The sequence below is a fragment of the Podarcis melisellensis genome, assembly GCF_964234715.1.
Source record: "Podarcis melisellensis genome assembly, chromosome: 3".
NCBI lineage: Eukaryota > Metazoa > Chordata > Lepidosauria > Squamata > Lacertidae > Podarcis > Podarcis melisellensis.
The window spans coordinates 68,705,945-68,722,092 of NC_138530.1; the positions used below are offsets into that span (position 1 = coordinate 68,705,945).

Below are 16,148 nucleotides of genomic sequence, written 5' to 3' on the forward strand. Positions count from 1 at the left end.
AAGGTTGAAAGGCCAAGAGCAAATGGTTTTGAAAAACAACTGGCTGGAGAAGGGGGGGAGTGTAAACAGGGGAAGAGACTTTTTCTTCACTTTTTATTTTGAGGCTGTAAACTGTTCCTTCCTTTTACTTTGAGGAGATTTATCCTTCTAAAAAGCTATATATGATAATGTATGAAATATATTAGCTTAAATATATTGGCTTAAATGTAATTATGCAAAGGATTTAAGAAATGCTAGATTCATAGTCATATTGCAATAGGAGACCAGAGGGGCAAATGAGCCTAGCCCCCCCTTGCCAGACAGGAGACGCCATCGAACACTTCTGATATATAGTTGTCAGGCATTTGTTTAAAAGACCCTCAAATGAAGGAGATCTTTCAATGTTGATGTGAACTCAAGATCCTTGACATCTGTTGAACATAAAAATGTAAGATTAAACATTTGTTTTAGAAGGCAATAGGGCAAGAGGTGAGCTGGTAATTAAGATTCCATGTAAGATATATTATTACTTATATGTCAAATATATAGCTCTTTGTCTCCCTTATAAGGATAGGAGGAAATGGGTGTATCTTTTTGTGATTAGTTATAGCAATCAGCCAATAGGAAATCCAACCAGGCTGATTGAACAGAGGCAGCCCAAGGAGGAGCAAAGGGGGCTGGATTAAGGGAATATAAGTGCTGGCCATAATGGCAGGAGGCAGGCCAGAGCTTGGTAACCATATACCACTGAGCCTCTCATTTATTTGTCTGACAAATAAATTATTATTTTAATTTCTCTGTTGCTGCGTTGAATATTTCATTCCAGCTAAGCGTTAACCACAAGCAGGGTGCTACAATGTGAAGCATTCTATTTACTCCAATGAATCCCTCTGTGATAAAAAAGAGCTTTCAAAACAAAACAGACCCTGCGCTTCCCTAGAACTTTGAAATCAGTGGGGTTATCCTAGCACATTCATAAGAAAATGCAACATCTTCTCCGAGTCCTTAGCATGTGGGATAGACAAATTTCCTACAGAAGACACTTAACCTGTGCTTACTTTTTAATCTAGGTTGCAGCAGGATCTTATAAAGGTAATATTTTTGATCAGGTGCAACATAAAAGCCTCAGGTCAATCATGCCAGCTTTCCTATTTGCACTTTCTGGTGGGATTTCCAATTATTTATAGTCTGTGGCCATTCCCAATTTCTTTATGGGAACATTCACAGTCCACTAACACCCATCAAAGTAAGTAGGAACAATTAGGGGAGAACTGTGTGTTTGTGTCCAAGTTGCTCCTCCTTCCCAACTGCTCATCTCTCACTCTGTTTTAAGCTCTGCTGAAGATACGGCACACCTCTTCCACCAAAGCCTTTGGCTTGCTCCTCTAATTCTTACCTTCCACTGAAATAAAGTGTATTTGTGTAATCCTACGTACATTTATCCAGAGGCAAATCCTACTGTGTTTAAAGGGGCTTATTAATGTGTTTAGGATTGCACCCTTTTGCTCACATTCATTCTTGGTTGTCTTTTCCTTTTTTCTCTTCCACTGTTATGACACTGGTATCATCATAATTAAGCAGGAGTGGGGAACCTTATTCAGCCCAAGAACTGCATTTCCTCATGGCCATGTACCATGATGGGGCTATATGCCAATGATGGGTAGGGCCAGAAACAAAGGTGAGTGAGGCAACAAATGAGACTCTTAAACCCATACAGCAGCTGCAATCCAGCCACTTATAAGTCAAGGTTTCTGCATATCTGTCTGTCCATGCAGAGGTATCATTACAGTTCAAGGACACATTCCAGCCAGTGAGGGGCGTGGCCTGGAGAGAGGGAGAGTGGCTTGGGAAAGAGGCGTTGTATGGGAGGAGTCAGATATAGAGCCTGGAGGGCATAATTTGCCCCCTGAGCCTGAGGCTCCCCATTCCTCAGCAGCATTCTCTGAAAAATCATCATCATAGGCATAAAACAACATGCCCCGGTCTTGAAAAGCCATAATCTCTATGGACAAATACAATACAAAATACTTTAACTGAAAATACAGAGTTGTAAGATGTGGCACAGGAGAAAATGCAATCTACTGCATTATCTCTATTTTGAAAGAGGCAGCCAACGAGGCACTTAGCGTGAAAGTATATACCAAACTTCTTCTTCTTCTTTTTAACCAAGTTCAAATGCAAGATACACAAACACAAGATAGGATTTCAAGCTGCATTCCAAGCACAGGAAACAAAACATTCCATAAAGCAGTGAGATGCTTTACAGTGCAGGCAATTCAGCCTAGACACTGTAAAAAGAAAACAATGGTTACTTTCACACTTTTCAGTAAAAGTCTTCAAATGGCCCAATAAGCTGGCTCTAGAGCTGGGAGGCTATTTTGTTACAGGTGAATGCTATAGACATGGGAAAACTTGAAATCAAGCGAGAGGTCAGGTAATTAGGTTCTATCTGCAATATTCACGCTAGTATGCCACCTCTCCTCCCAATTCCATCTATCTTGCCTATGCTATCATTTCCTCAGACTTCCACTCGTCATACTTGCTGAATGGCTTGCATAATTGGGTCCATCCAGCATTGTAACTTGAGGACCCTATGTACTGTAGCAAGTTACTATATCAGTAGCAGGAATTACTGTGGTCCTGCTGCATTTGTGACAATCTGGAGTAAGCGATCATCACGAAATGTTTTTGTTGCTCTCTGAACCATTAACGATACAAAAATAAAAACAAATTAATCCTAAACATATAACAGAGCAGACATCTCACTTGTTAAAGGGTGTGTCTTTAAAAGTGTAACCTGAGTTACAGATTTTGAGATGAGATTAATTTCATAAACACTTAGCTCGGTAATGTTTACCCTGATTGGCAGCAGCTCTCCAGGGCTTCAGGTTGAGATCTCTCTCAGGTCTACCTGCAGGTACCAGTGATGGAGCCCAGTATATTGTGCATGCAAAGCTGATGCTCTACCACTGAGCTGATTAGAAATGGTGATTAAAATAATCAAGCTTTACAATGCAGAATCCTCTTAAAGCTGTATTTTAACCTCAGGATGCACAAAAAATATATAAACAACTGAGAATACAAAATGTTTTTAACTATCCAACTAAAATGTGAGTTTCCATGGAATAAACCAGAATATGAGCAAGAATTCGCCGTGGCTCATTTGATTGCAAATATGATTTTTCTAGGATGTAATTAAGAACAGCATACCAAATGATATGGAAGTAAGTAGGAGACAATTTTAACACTCATTAGGCACCTAAGTGAGAAAGCAATGCATGGCAGTATTAAAACAGTATTATAAAGTTGAAAAGACTGCAGGAAAGAATGCAAACAGCATAATAAATACTTTGTGCAGGGTGGAAACTCCTACTATGAACTGTTAACATTTAAGTTTTGATATATTTGTAACTGAGTACTCATATTGAAATAATATTCTTCTGCTATCATATAAACAAAGACTGAGCCAAATATCCCTTCCTCTTTGGCAGGACTATTAGTTGCTTGTAAAAAAGGGCCTGCCCATAGAAGGGGACACTTAAGACCTTTTAGGAGGAAGTCTTAGCCTTTAATACTTATTTATTATTATGTATTTATTAAATTTGTACACTACCCTATACCTGTAGATCTCAGGGAAGTTCAGCATTTAAAAATAAAAATGAAGTGGCCAAGGAATTTTCTTCCTTTTTCTACTTTAATATATAAAAAAGCTGCCATTTCACTGCCCACAATAGCCCAGTGGGGTTCCTGAAGAGCACAATGCCCCATGGGAACAATGACACTATGTCATGACTACAGACAGAACCTTTACTTTAAGCAGCACCTCAGGAGACAAATGGCAACCAGACAGGGGGGATTTTCAGCAGAAAATGGGTACAAGCCCTGTTCTGGATTCAGAGCCCATTCCACATCAGTGTGTCATAGCTGATTTTTCTCCAAAAGAAAAGCAGTCTGATTAAGCATGCATGTTTACATACATGACTAACATAATGTGTAGTTTGGGGGGGAAAGTTACAGTATAAGCATCTGCCATGTCTTTTAGGCTTTGGAAAATGAGCACTCATTTCAAACAAAATTAAGGAAGGAAACCAAAACGTCCTACCCCTTTTCTTGCTTTCTCTTCATATAAATTTTTTTTTTTTTTAGTACAAATGGATTTTTTGTGGGGAGGGGGCAGTAGAAACAAAGATAAAAATATACCAACTAGGCTGAGCCGCCATTCTTTCCATGTAATCTCTGGCCATATTGATAGCTTCCAGGTTCTCTGGATAAAGCAGGCAGAACATTGCTAGAGCACCCAAGTTGTTGCCGTAAATCTCATTCCATCGAGCACTGAAGTCCTTGGGATCCCAGGGAGGAAGGTACTCCAAAGGGTTTGACAGCATGGTCTGCACGGCCTCAGCCAACCGAGCCGAAATGTGTTGGTGGGAACTGGCGGCCTTGAATCGCAAATCCCGCATCTCTCCTCTGGAAAAGTAGAGCATTGGGTAGCTGTCGTAGTTGGCATTGACAAAAGGAACCACGGTGCTTGGGCTGTTATTGTTGCTGTAGACCAGTGCGAAGCAAACCACATGTATGAAAAACACACTAGGAGCCCCCCGTGTGTGAGTCCTCATTGTGGCATTAGAGCTCCAGGTCTCAATGGCAGCCGGACCATCTTTGAAGGAGCCTAGATGGTGGGGGAGGGGATAAAGGGGGAGGGAACAAGAGTGATAGTTATGGTTAGCTTTGTGTAAAGCCTCTGAGTATTCAAAAACTGAAAACACATTTACAATGTGCTCCATCTCTCTCTCTCTCTCTGTCTCTGGGATCCACGCAATGTTAAGTATAACACCTTATATAATTATGCAGAATGCTCCACATGTGCCTAAATGCTAATTGCTTTAAAAGTGCACAACTCTCAAGGAGAGGAACTTTAATAGTTGTGTGTGTGTGTGTGTGTGTGTGTTGGGGGTGTGAATAGCTCAGAGTAGGACAATTCGATGAGCCTGAAATGCTGGGCAGCCATTAGACTACGACAACTGCAGGCATAATGTACTCATGACCCTTTGCTCTATCAGTCACAGATTCAACAGAGCAGCAATATCTATATAAACAAAAGCCAATGTAGCAACAAAGACAGAAATTCCCACAGCATTCCTGTAAAACCCACAACCACCCACTAACCATGTTGTTGCATACAGAAAAATTACCCTTCCTCCAGCCCTACATGGAAGTTACCCATCAGTCCAGTACACATACATACCTTTCACACAACTAATGTTCTTGCAAACCACTTGGAGGTTTTCTTACAATCAAGCAGTATATAAAATTTGTTAAATAAATAAATGAACATACTAAATGAATGAATGTACTTGGCAATGTGGGCATGGAGAAGGCCTCCATGGAGAACCAGTTATCCCAGCAAATTGCTCCACTTGTGGAACAAACAAATTCTATAATACGGTACAGCCCTTTGGATTGCCTGCACTTAAAGGGGAAGCAGCATTTGGCAGGGAAGGGGCATGCGCACGGATGAGCAGAATCAACAGCAGCAGTACGCTTACTGTAGGCAGCACTATAGGCCTCCTAGCCGCTCAGTGGGTAAAGGAAATGCAGGGGGGGGGTATATTGGCTCCCAAGCACTATCTTGAACAGATGTCAATGTGACCTCCATAAAGCACAGCTTGCCTCTTGTGGGCACCACAGGCAACAAGAACTTCAGGTGTAAAAAAACATGATAGCGATATATTCCCTATCTCCCATCTTCAAGTATGAGATCTGTGTTCCCCAGTGAGACTATTACTGCCTGTATAATTAGTTGGAATAATGGCCTTATCATGGCTGTGGTGACAGGATGGCAAAAGATGGGGGGGGGCATTAATCTTTATTAAGTATTACTTGCTATCCCACCACATATGCAGGCATAGTGTTGTAACATTGGCAGGGGTGAAATCAATATTTGATGAGGCATATTATTCTAACAAAGTCTTGCATCTGTCTCTAGTTACTAACTTCATCTTTCACCCCCTGTACTTGCAAAGGCTTCACAATTCCAATGCAAACATAAGTACCATATTGGCTCGAATATAAGCCTCACTTTTTTCCAAATTCCAACCATGAAAAGTTAAAGTGCGGCTTAAATTCGCGACCTTACAAAAATGGGCTTTTACGATATCGCTGCTGAAACAGACATATGGTAAAACGGAACATTTACCATTTATGGGTGTGAGTGCCTGTGGAATTTTAAGGGAGCGGCTTATATTGGGGTATTTTTTTTCTCTGCCCCCCAAAAATTTTAAAGTTGTGGCTTATTCTATATTTGGGTGTGGCTTATATTCGGGCCAATACGTATATATTTTTATGGGCATGGCATTCTCATGCTGCGGGACTTGAATCCTCTCCTCCTCATCACCTGTAACAGGAAAAGGATGGGAGAGTCCAGGAGGACAGGGCTCCTGTACCTTTAATAGGTATGTAGATGAGGGAATTTCAGCATGAATGGCTGGGATAACTGCTAAATTTCCCTCTTTCATATACAGCTGCAAGAACCCTCTCCTCCTTTGCACCCTACCCAGAAGGTTCAGATATACAGGAAGGTCTAATTTATTAGGCATAATTAAATACTTGGCTATTAAAAAGTCTTTTCAACAATCAAGACAATTAAGACTGCCCAGTATAAGTAGTTTCTTACTGTACTTGCACAAAGGGGAGGAGGGAGGGAGGGAGGGAGAGAGATCATGTTAACATCAGCCAAGCCAAGGCTGTGTATGTCGGATTGGCTGATGTTCACAGCTGTGGAGTAAAGGATTTGGAATGTGGGAGGCTTGTACAGGAGTCATTAGAATTGTGTATAAAGCCTCTAGCTGTGACACGTCTTCATTAAGAGGAGAGGGGAAAACAGCAGAGTAGATCCTGGAAATGTATTTGAAATAGCTGGCCTTTGGGGCATGTGTGTTTTTTCCTATTAGCTTAAAAGAACCCTTCGATTTCACATGTGCAGATTTACAGCCTGTCATTTTAAAAGTTGAATGCAAAGTAAAAATGTATATTTTCCCAACTACCCGCCTGTTTAAAAAGGGATAAAAAAAATAAAAATGGCACACTCTGTGAAAGTAAAAAACAAAACAAGACTGTTTAACCATGGCTATTTCTCTTTCCTCCCATCAAAATTACCTACCGACTCAACACAGGTCTTAGACAAAACAGGCTAGGATTCCCCAGAGGAAAGCCAGAGAATTCCTGAAATTCTCAAGAGGGGAAAGGTTAGAGAAAGCAAGACCAAGAGAGATGGATTTATGTAAATAATGAACAGTAGTTTTCAATTATTAAAACCAGAAGTAGGCCGAGGGCAAGGGGAGAAAAACGACATCCAAAACCTACTGCACAATGATGTTTTTCCTGAGGGAAAGCCATTTCATAAGATTCAGAAAGGGGAAAACATGTTATAAGTTAAAATAAACAGAAGCCACACACAGAGATCAGGTTTTCCAAACCATAGGGCCCAAAATTAGACTAATAAATTAATGTTTGGGGACAGGAGTAATGATTCAAGTGGGAACTTTACACACAAAAAAGTCAATGGACTGCTTCTAAATTTATTTGCTGGCTTGTGGAGCTGTTGAACATAATCCTAAGAGCTTGAACCTGTGAGAATAGTTGTGTTATTTGGCTGCTGGGCTGAATGGTTCCCTCCTTGCATTTTGGCATAAATTAAATACTATGGTAGGTGGGGCAATCTGTCTCTCTTTATTACTGGCACAGTATTGTATCAACCCTTAAGTAGAACAGGCTGTATCAATGCCACACAAAAGTATCTGCTCTCTAGTCACATCATTCTCTAACCCTGCAAAAAAGCTGCATTATTCCCTCCACAGCAGTGAAAGAGGTGAATTTGAATCCTAAGTTGCATCAAGAGGAACACTTTTCCACTCCAGCTGCAATTGGTGGAATCCCCATGCTGAATCCTGTGGGTCACTATTGTTTAATATATTAGTTGGTGCTTTGGACTTTGGAAAATCAGAGGATTGTGCCTTTATCATTAGGCGCATTATTAGGCCATGCCTACAAGAATGAACTCAATATTAATTCCAAGCTTTCTATTCCATTTACACTCTGTGTTGGCCTTCTTCAACCAGGTTCCCTTCAGAAAGGTTGCTCTAAACGCAGTATGCCTCTAAATGTAGAGCAATGCTGAGTTACCCAGTATAGGCAGCCTTCTACAGATGCAGATTCCTTCACACAAATACACAGTATAAGACAGACAGACAAAAGGAGATGAAACACAGCAACTGTTGTTCCCTTGTACTGTAAGAACAATTCAGACACAAACTACTCAAGGAAGTTTGCAAAATATTTCTTGTTTCAGGCTTTTGAGGAAATCCTGGTTAGTCATTTATTTAGGTACTGTATGCTACATTCTGAACTGAATTACGTCAGAAGTTTTCAACCTTTTTGAGTCCACAGCTCCCTTGAACAACTGCATTCTTTCTGCAGCACCCCTGTAGGGCTCAGGAGCCCAGTTATGTCACCCCTTGCCTGCAGAGCTGGCAGATTCTCACCCTCCCTTATGGAGTGCCCTCTCAGCCTCCTCTCTTCTCCCTGCTCATTGGGAGTCCTCTGAGCAGCCACATCTGTTGCCCCTGATCTCTGAGCTGCCCCCTGCTCTGCCCCCCCAAAGAGGTGCCTCCTCACACTGCCCTATAGGGGCCTGGGAAGCACCCCCTGGCCAGCCCCAGAGGCACCATTTGCCTGGGGAGCTGGTAGCTGCAACCAACAGCTGTGCAAGCCTTTGGGAGGCAGAGATGCAAGAGGGTTCCAGAGGGAGGGAGGGAAGGAAAGAGGGACAGAGGCCAGTGTTGCCCTCAGCACTCCTGATTATCATTCAAGGCACCCCAGGGTGCCATGGCACACTGGTTACCACTGAATTACTTGACTGCTTAAGTTCCCTTCTCTTACAAACATTTGGGGGGGAAATAGCTTTGTCAACTGTTTAGTCCTACCCCACAATATGAACCAGTTGCACAGTTGCATGACAAGCAATGAATAAAATTGTCTTGAGGATCAGTAATGCCAGGCAGAGTAATCAAGACCTCTGAACTGCTGTGCTGGAGGGAGGCTGAAAAAGGCAGAGTCTCCCCCTCCCCCCGCTCAGCTCTGCTGACTTCTGCCATGGGGAGAGCTCTGCCATTGAGGGGGAAGCTCCACAGGTGAAGCATGCAAGAAGGTACTTATTAAGACAGTGTTCTTAACCTGAAGAACCACTTTAGCTAATGGGGCCTCCTGCTGCTGCCATGCTACCGGAGCACGATTTCTGTATTCCGAGGTACTATTTCTGGGTTAGCAGAGTCTGCAACCTGAAGCGTATGTAACCTGAAGCATATGTAACCCAAGGTACCATTGTATGTAACTAAAGCTGCTATACTCAGTAGGACTTCTGAGTAGCCATATACAGGATTTTTCTGTAAAATACACAGGCAGTGTGAAGCTTTCTGTGATCTGAAATGACTGCTTCAAGTGAAGATGTGACAATGGGTGCTCCTAAATCCAGTTCTGTCACTGGAGGTGCAGGTGTCCTCATTGGCTAGGAACGCATTTTACTAGCTTCAACTGCTAAGACAGCTATGGCCATTCCTGGATTGTGATAGCTTGAACACAGTTATTTATGCATCAGTAACCTCAAGGTTGGGACGCAGGTGGTGCTGTGGGTAAAATCTCAGTGCCTAGAACTTGCCGATCGAAAGGTCAGCGGTTCGAATCCCCGCGGCGGGGTGCGCTCCCGTTGCTCGGTCCCAGCGCCTGCCAACCTAGCAGTTCGAAAGCACCCCCGGGTGCAAGTAGATAAATAGGGACCGCTTACTGGCAGGAAGGTAAACGGCATTTCCGTGTGCTGCGCTGGCTCACCAGATGCAGCTTGTCACGCTGGCCACATGACCCGGAAGGGTCTCCGGACAGCGCTGGCCCCCGGCCTCTTAAGTGAGATGGGCGCACAACCCTAGAGTCGGACACAACTGGCCCGTACGGGCAGGGGTACCTTTACCTTTACCTTAACCTCAAGGTTGGATTACTGCAATGTGGGGCTACCCTTGAACTTTGTTTGGAGGAGCAGAACAGGGTGGCTATGCTGCTTGTGGGGTCAAACTACCAGCAGCATATTACACCTTGTTTGCATCATTTGCATAGTTTTCCAATCTGCTACCAGGCCAAGTTCAAGGTTTTGATACTAACACCTGTTGGTTAGAGCATGGCTCTGATAACGCCAATGTTGCAGGTTCAATCCCTGTATGGGGCAGCTGCATATTCCTACATTGCAGGGGGCTGGACTAGATGATCCTCAGGGTCTCTTCCAATTCTACAGTTCTACAGTTCTATGATTCTATATTCCCAGTAGGTCACTGATTTCTGCAGGAGAGTTTCTCTTTAAAGTCCCCCAAATAGCCACAGTAACTCAGAACAGGGGTTTCAGCGCTGTCACTGTGACTGCTATTTTGTAAACAACATCCCTGTCAAAATGTAACAGGAGCTCACTGTCTATACTTTCTGGAAACAAATGAAGAAACTTTTGGTTTCAACAAGCTTTTCCCACTGGCTGGAAAAGGTCTTTGCCTATCTTCAGCTGTTTGTTATACAGTTTTAAAATCTGTTTTTACAGCATGTTTATAAATCACCTTGAGACAAATGTAAAAGGCGATCCATACAGAAATAATCTACTTCTCACAAGACATGAAAATCCAAGTCACCCAAAACCATGGTAGAAAGACAAATGTTTTCTAACTAGGCATCCAGGAACACTCTGCATTGCTACTTAGTCTATGGTGCTGTTTTGTATCTTCCTAAAACAACAAAAGAATCATGCTACAATTGTTACTAAGAAAAGATCACAATGAAGTTTTCTGTTGTCAGCAGAAATGGGTTAATGATAAACTGTCATTCCAATACAGTATTAATTCTTTTTAATGGTACTAACAGAGTAGCCATGAATAGGTAAATGCTATGCATTCATGTATTATCTTACCCCTGAAGTCAGTGTCTGCCTGCTGCCATCACACACCTGTCCTAGATTCTTGGCTACCCTTTACTATCCATCACACACACTGTTGCAAGTACAAATCAGGGACATATCTGGCACAATTAATACGTTGAAAGAAGTATCTCAACCTGGCAACTAGCAACCAATGTGGTGTGTGGGAAGGGGAAGCCCCATTACACCAGCATAAGTCCTTGTTCAGGCTTCTGCTAGCAGGATCTCTTAGTCGAATCTGGTGCATTATGTTTCTTTCTCCTTTACAAAATGTACTCATAAGCACTTCTCAGCAAGTCTGTGTCAAGGGGTTTCCCACATTCCCTGAGCCCCCCCCCTCCCTGCTATGAAATTACACCCAAGACTGTCTACAGAAAATCACTTAAGATTGCTTTATTACTTTAATTGTTAAAGACATTCCTTTCATCATGTGGAGTGATGCCATTTGCTTCAAGTATTGTGACCAATCCCTAATTTCAGAGCAACAGGCCCTGTGACCTTTAAATGTAAATATGAATTTTCTAATAGTATTTTAAACACTGAAAACTCTTTTTCATTGATAATACCTGAGATCCAATGTTATCCATGCTCAGAGCAGATTCACTGAAAACAATTAACTTCAGCAACTTATATTCATTGCTTTCAGTGGTGGGACTCATCAAGTATGACTTAGTTTTCTTAGGCCCTCCCCATATCTTGTATTATTCTGCATCTAGATTTGTTACGGAAGAAGTGCAAATGAAACAGTAACATTTTACGGAAAACAATAACACAGAATAAGTGGTTAAAGCAAATAATGCTCCATCATTATAAAAGTGATTTACCAATTCAGTGACAGACTGTAACAGAAGTGTTTTTAGTTAGTTCTATTAAGTTAGACTGCACCATATTTCAGTGTGTTCATCTAATAATATTTTAAAAGCATTAACAATAAGCTTTTTTATTGCTGATATCAACTTACAAAAATGTAAAAATAAAAAATCACCCAAAACTATGTTGCTATGTAGTTGGTCATAAATTATGTTGAAATTTTCCTCAATAAATTGCTTTTGGATGTTTCCCTCCCCTCCTCAACTGTTTAAACAGATCTTTGCAGGCATATATTTTTCAGTTTTTCAGTTTACGATTATGACAATAGCAGCTGCAAGTTCTCTACATACCAATAGATCAAGTTCAAGAAGGTCACTCCTTATTTTTCTCTAGAAAAGTGTCAGCTGCAGATTTCAATATGGAACAGTACTCAAAAGTCATTGATTAAGCCAAATGGAATTTTGAGAAGCCAAGAAACAGGAAAAGAACAATTCTATCCTTGGGTTACGCCTGCTGAGTCATATAGGATTGGTCCTAAATCACAGCACAAGCACAATGATTCAAAGGAAACATTATGCTGGGGTAGCAATGAATTTGTGCCAGCCTTACTACAAGAGACCACCACCAGCTCTAATAGAACACCAGCATGACAAGGAGAAAAACTGGTCAGAGTTGAGAAAATAGCAGGAGAGAAGTGGAATTTAGTTAGAATCCTATGATCGCTTAGGGGCCAGTTCAAGTCCCAACTAGATGTAAAGCTACACCTTCAGAAGACATGGGGATTATTAATAACATCCACCTACAAAAGTCTCACAAAGAGAAAAACAGCCGCTGACACCACCCTAGTCTCTCTCACTAGGCTTGCTTTTTATGGTGGCTGGAGCTTCCTCAAGCTGCCCACAGCTGTGCTCCATTAAGCAGGCAGCGGCACTCTTCATTCTCCACATATAGTTTCAGGTGCAGTAGGTTGGGTGAGTTTCCCAAGCGGCCTCAAGGTTGGAAAAAAGACAACCCTCCATGCACTGCTCTTTCTCCAGCTGCTTTGAAGTAAGCAAATGCACCCATATAATGGCCACCTTGCATCTCTCTCTGCCATCATCATTCCAATGGAGAATATCATTCTGCATAACTCTACAGGTGATTGTGGTACAACATCAGAGATCTTATATATCAAGACATGCTGCATGACACTGTCTCAGTCTGATCCCAATCTAGAGAAATCCAAGTTAAGGAAATAATAATAATAATAATAATAATAATAATAATAATAATAATAATAATAATTTATACCCCGCCCATCTGGCTGGGTTTCCTCAGCCACTCTGGGCAGCTTCCAACATTATATTAAAATACAATAGTCTATTAAACATTAAAAGCTTCCCTAAACAGGACTGCCTTCAGATGTCTTCTAAAAGTCTAGTAGTTGTTTTTCTCTTTGACATCTGGTGGGAGGGCATTCCACAGGGCGGGTGCCACTACCAAGAAGGCCCTCTGCCTGGTTCCCTGTAACTTGGCTTCTCGTAGTTAGGGAACCGCCAGAAGGCCCTCGGCACTGGACCTCAGTGTCTGGGCAGAACAATGGGGGTGGAGACGCTCCTTCAGGTATACTGGACCGAGGCTGTTTAGGGCTTTGAAGGTCAGCACCAACACATAGAGCGCATTGCAGTAGTCCAATGAGAGATAACTAGAGCATGCACCACTCTGGTGAGACATTCTGCAGGCAGGTAGGGTCTCAGCCTGTGTACCAGATGGAGTTGATAAACAGCTGCCCTGGACACAGAATTGACCTGCGCCTCCATGGACAGCTGTGAGTCCAAAATGACTCCCAGGCTGCGCACCTGGTCCTTCAGGGGCACAGTTACCCCATTCAGAACTAGGGAGTCCTCCACACCTGCCTGCCTTCTGTTCCCCAAAAACAATATGTCTGTCTTGTCAGGATTCAACCTCAATCTGTTGATTGTGCAAAGGGATTCTTTTGTCATCATGTAATATAATTAAAGTAGATGAAAGGCTGGTGAATAACACTTGTCTTACAGGTAACCTGCCACTGAATCCTGAATATTAACACCACCACCAATAATTATTATTATTAATAATAATAATAATAAATTTATGCCCCACCCATTTATGTCCACTCTAGTAACTAGTAACAGCAGCCTCACTGCTACAGCTGAGGAGCAAAAGGCAGGACATTCCTGCAGGAAAAGAGGTTCATGAGGGAAGAGGAAAACTTGCCTCTAGAGTGTGACCCTTGCACATCTTTTATCCTCCTCCACACACATGTGTGTGAAAGAGCATGTAAGCATTTGTGGCCACAGATTGTGAACTAATCTAAGAATTCTGAACTGGAAGAGGTTTCCACCACACAGAAGATACAGGGATGGTTACACAGCATTTACTAAGGGTGTCCCCGATTCCCCCCCCCCAAAGCCCCCACAATGCACCAATGAATGCAATGAGGAGAGGTGGTATAAAAAAACAAAATAATCAATCATCCTTGATTTCTGTCAACTTGATGCTTTTTAAACAATGGCTCAGAAACAAAGGAATGGCTAAACCAGCAATACTTAACCCAAGAGATATCCAGCAGACTAAGTTTTGGTTACATAATTTGAGGCTTATTGCTTGAGAAAGTCATCTTATCCTAAGATATATTCCCAACCAAAAGTCTTGTCTACCTGAACATTTACACAGGCTGAATTTAAATAGTTTCTCAAAATAGTTTCTCTAGTTTGGAAATCATTAGCAAGTTTTAATTCCTCTGGCTATATTCAAACATAAAGATTTGCCTCTGCTCTGAATTCCTAAACTGTTAGCAGAGAAGAGCTATCATCAATGAGAGTGTCAAGGAGTTGTAGTCCTAAGTTCTTGATGCAGCAGGTTTGAGAACAGGGCTAAACTAAGTGCTGCTTCAGCTCAGGATTTGTAGCAGAAGCCTTCAGAAGCCTAATTGCTTCACTTCACACCTGATCACTACCAGGCTTAAAAAAAGGTAAAGGGACCCCTGACAGTTAAGTCCAGTCACGAAGGACTCTGGGGTTGCGGCGCTCATCTCGCTTTACTGGCCAAGGGAGCCGACGTTTGTCTGCAGACAGTTTTTCCGGGTCATGTGGCCAGCATGACTAAGCCACTTTTGGAGAAACCAGAGCAGCACACGGAAACACCGTTTACCTTCCCGTCGGAGCAGTACCTATTTATATACTTGCACTTTGATGTGCTTTCAAACTGCTAGGTTGGCAGGAGCTGGGACTGATAATATATTTTATCACAAATTAAATGCATCCTTTATCTCAATATGCACTAAGTATGTTTTTTTAAGCTGAGAACTGTATTGCAAATTTTAAAGTGTGAAATCTGAATGATAAATGGGCTCTTATCTATTTATTTGCTTGTGGGATGAGTTAGTAGATTGAATTGCTTAAAAATAAAGACAGTTTGTTCCAAATGTGCACAGAAGATGAGGAACCAAATGCAGGAGTCCAACAAGTGTATGTTGAACTTGTGTAGGTAGAAGTTGAACTGTAGCATGTGCTGCAGGAAAAGCAGGGGGGAACCATTTGTGGAAAATGGAGAAGATGCTGAGATCAGGTTCTCTTTCATAGTGAAACCAACTGTTGTTGGCTTTTGCAGTAAAAAGCAGTGGAGGGATATGATATAGTGTGTTGTCAGTTCATCTTACAGTGTGAAGAGTTTCTCTAGTGAATGTGAGCACACGCTGACATAATGGCTGCTTATGAATGTGAAAGCTCTTAGGCGTACATGAAGCTTATACGCACGCATACTCTTCGTGCTCTTTTAGGTGGGACTTATCTACACTCACAAAGTGTTCACTAGTGGAACTTTGTATTGGGACAATGAGAGCTATCCAGAGAACCTTAGGTGCACCAAAATATAACTTAAGAGTCCAGCCCTGTGAAACGTACTCAAAACAACCTTCAGTGAGTTGTTCCTTTCCAGTTAGCAAGCCTGGGATTGCAGTCCTGCACATTAACTACACCCATGGCGAATAGAAAACAAAATCAAACTTTTATGTATTACTGTTCCTGATAACTCTTATAATTTCCTTACACATACAGATGCTGAAAGTTGACTACACTCCTGAAAAGTAAAAGTTCAGATATCTAAGACTCAATGATTTAAAACAACAACAGAGGAGAGATCAAGCTCCATCTACCTGTCAAAGGCAATACTACAAACCTTGACATTGTTAGGAACAGATTCCAGATGATGAATAGCTGCCCTGTTTGTGCATGCCTTTATCACCAGGGTTCCCTCCGTCTCCGAGCCCTTTCCTGTAGTATTCATGCCAACTTGGAGAATGGTAAACAGCGCAAGAATCTGAAGAACTGAATTGCTTCGT

At 41.9% G+C, this 16,148-nt stretch overlaps 1 protein-coding gene across 3 annotated transcripts in view; it reads right to left on the reverse strand.

Moving 5' to 3' along the window:
• NT5DC1 (5'-nucleotidase domain containing 1) overlaps nucleotides 1-16,148 on the reverse strand; it is a 159,447-nt gene that overhangs the window by 25,614 nt on the left and 117,685 nt on the right. For 2 of the 3 annotated variants that reach the window (XM_081905692.1, XM_081905690.1), the window contains one exon: nucleotides 4,180-4,648. In XM_081905692.1, the coding sequence (XP_081761818.1) occupies nucleotides 4,180-4,648 (469 nt within the window). Of the gene's footprint in view, nucleotides 1-4,179; nucleotides 4,649-16,148 lie in introns of those variants that run through there. The other variant, XM_081905691.1, reaches the window with a different exon arrangement.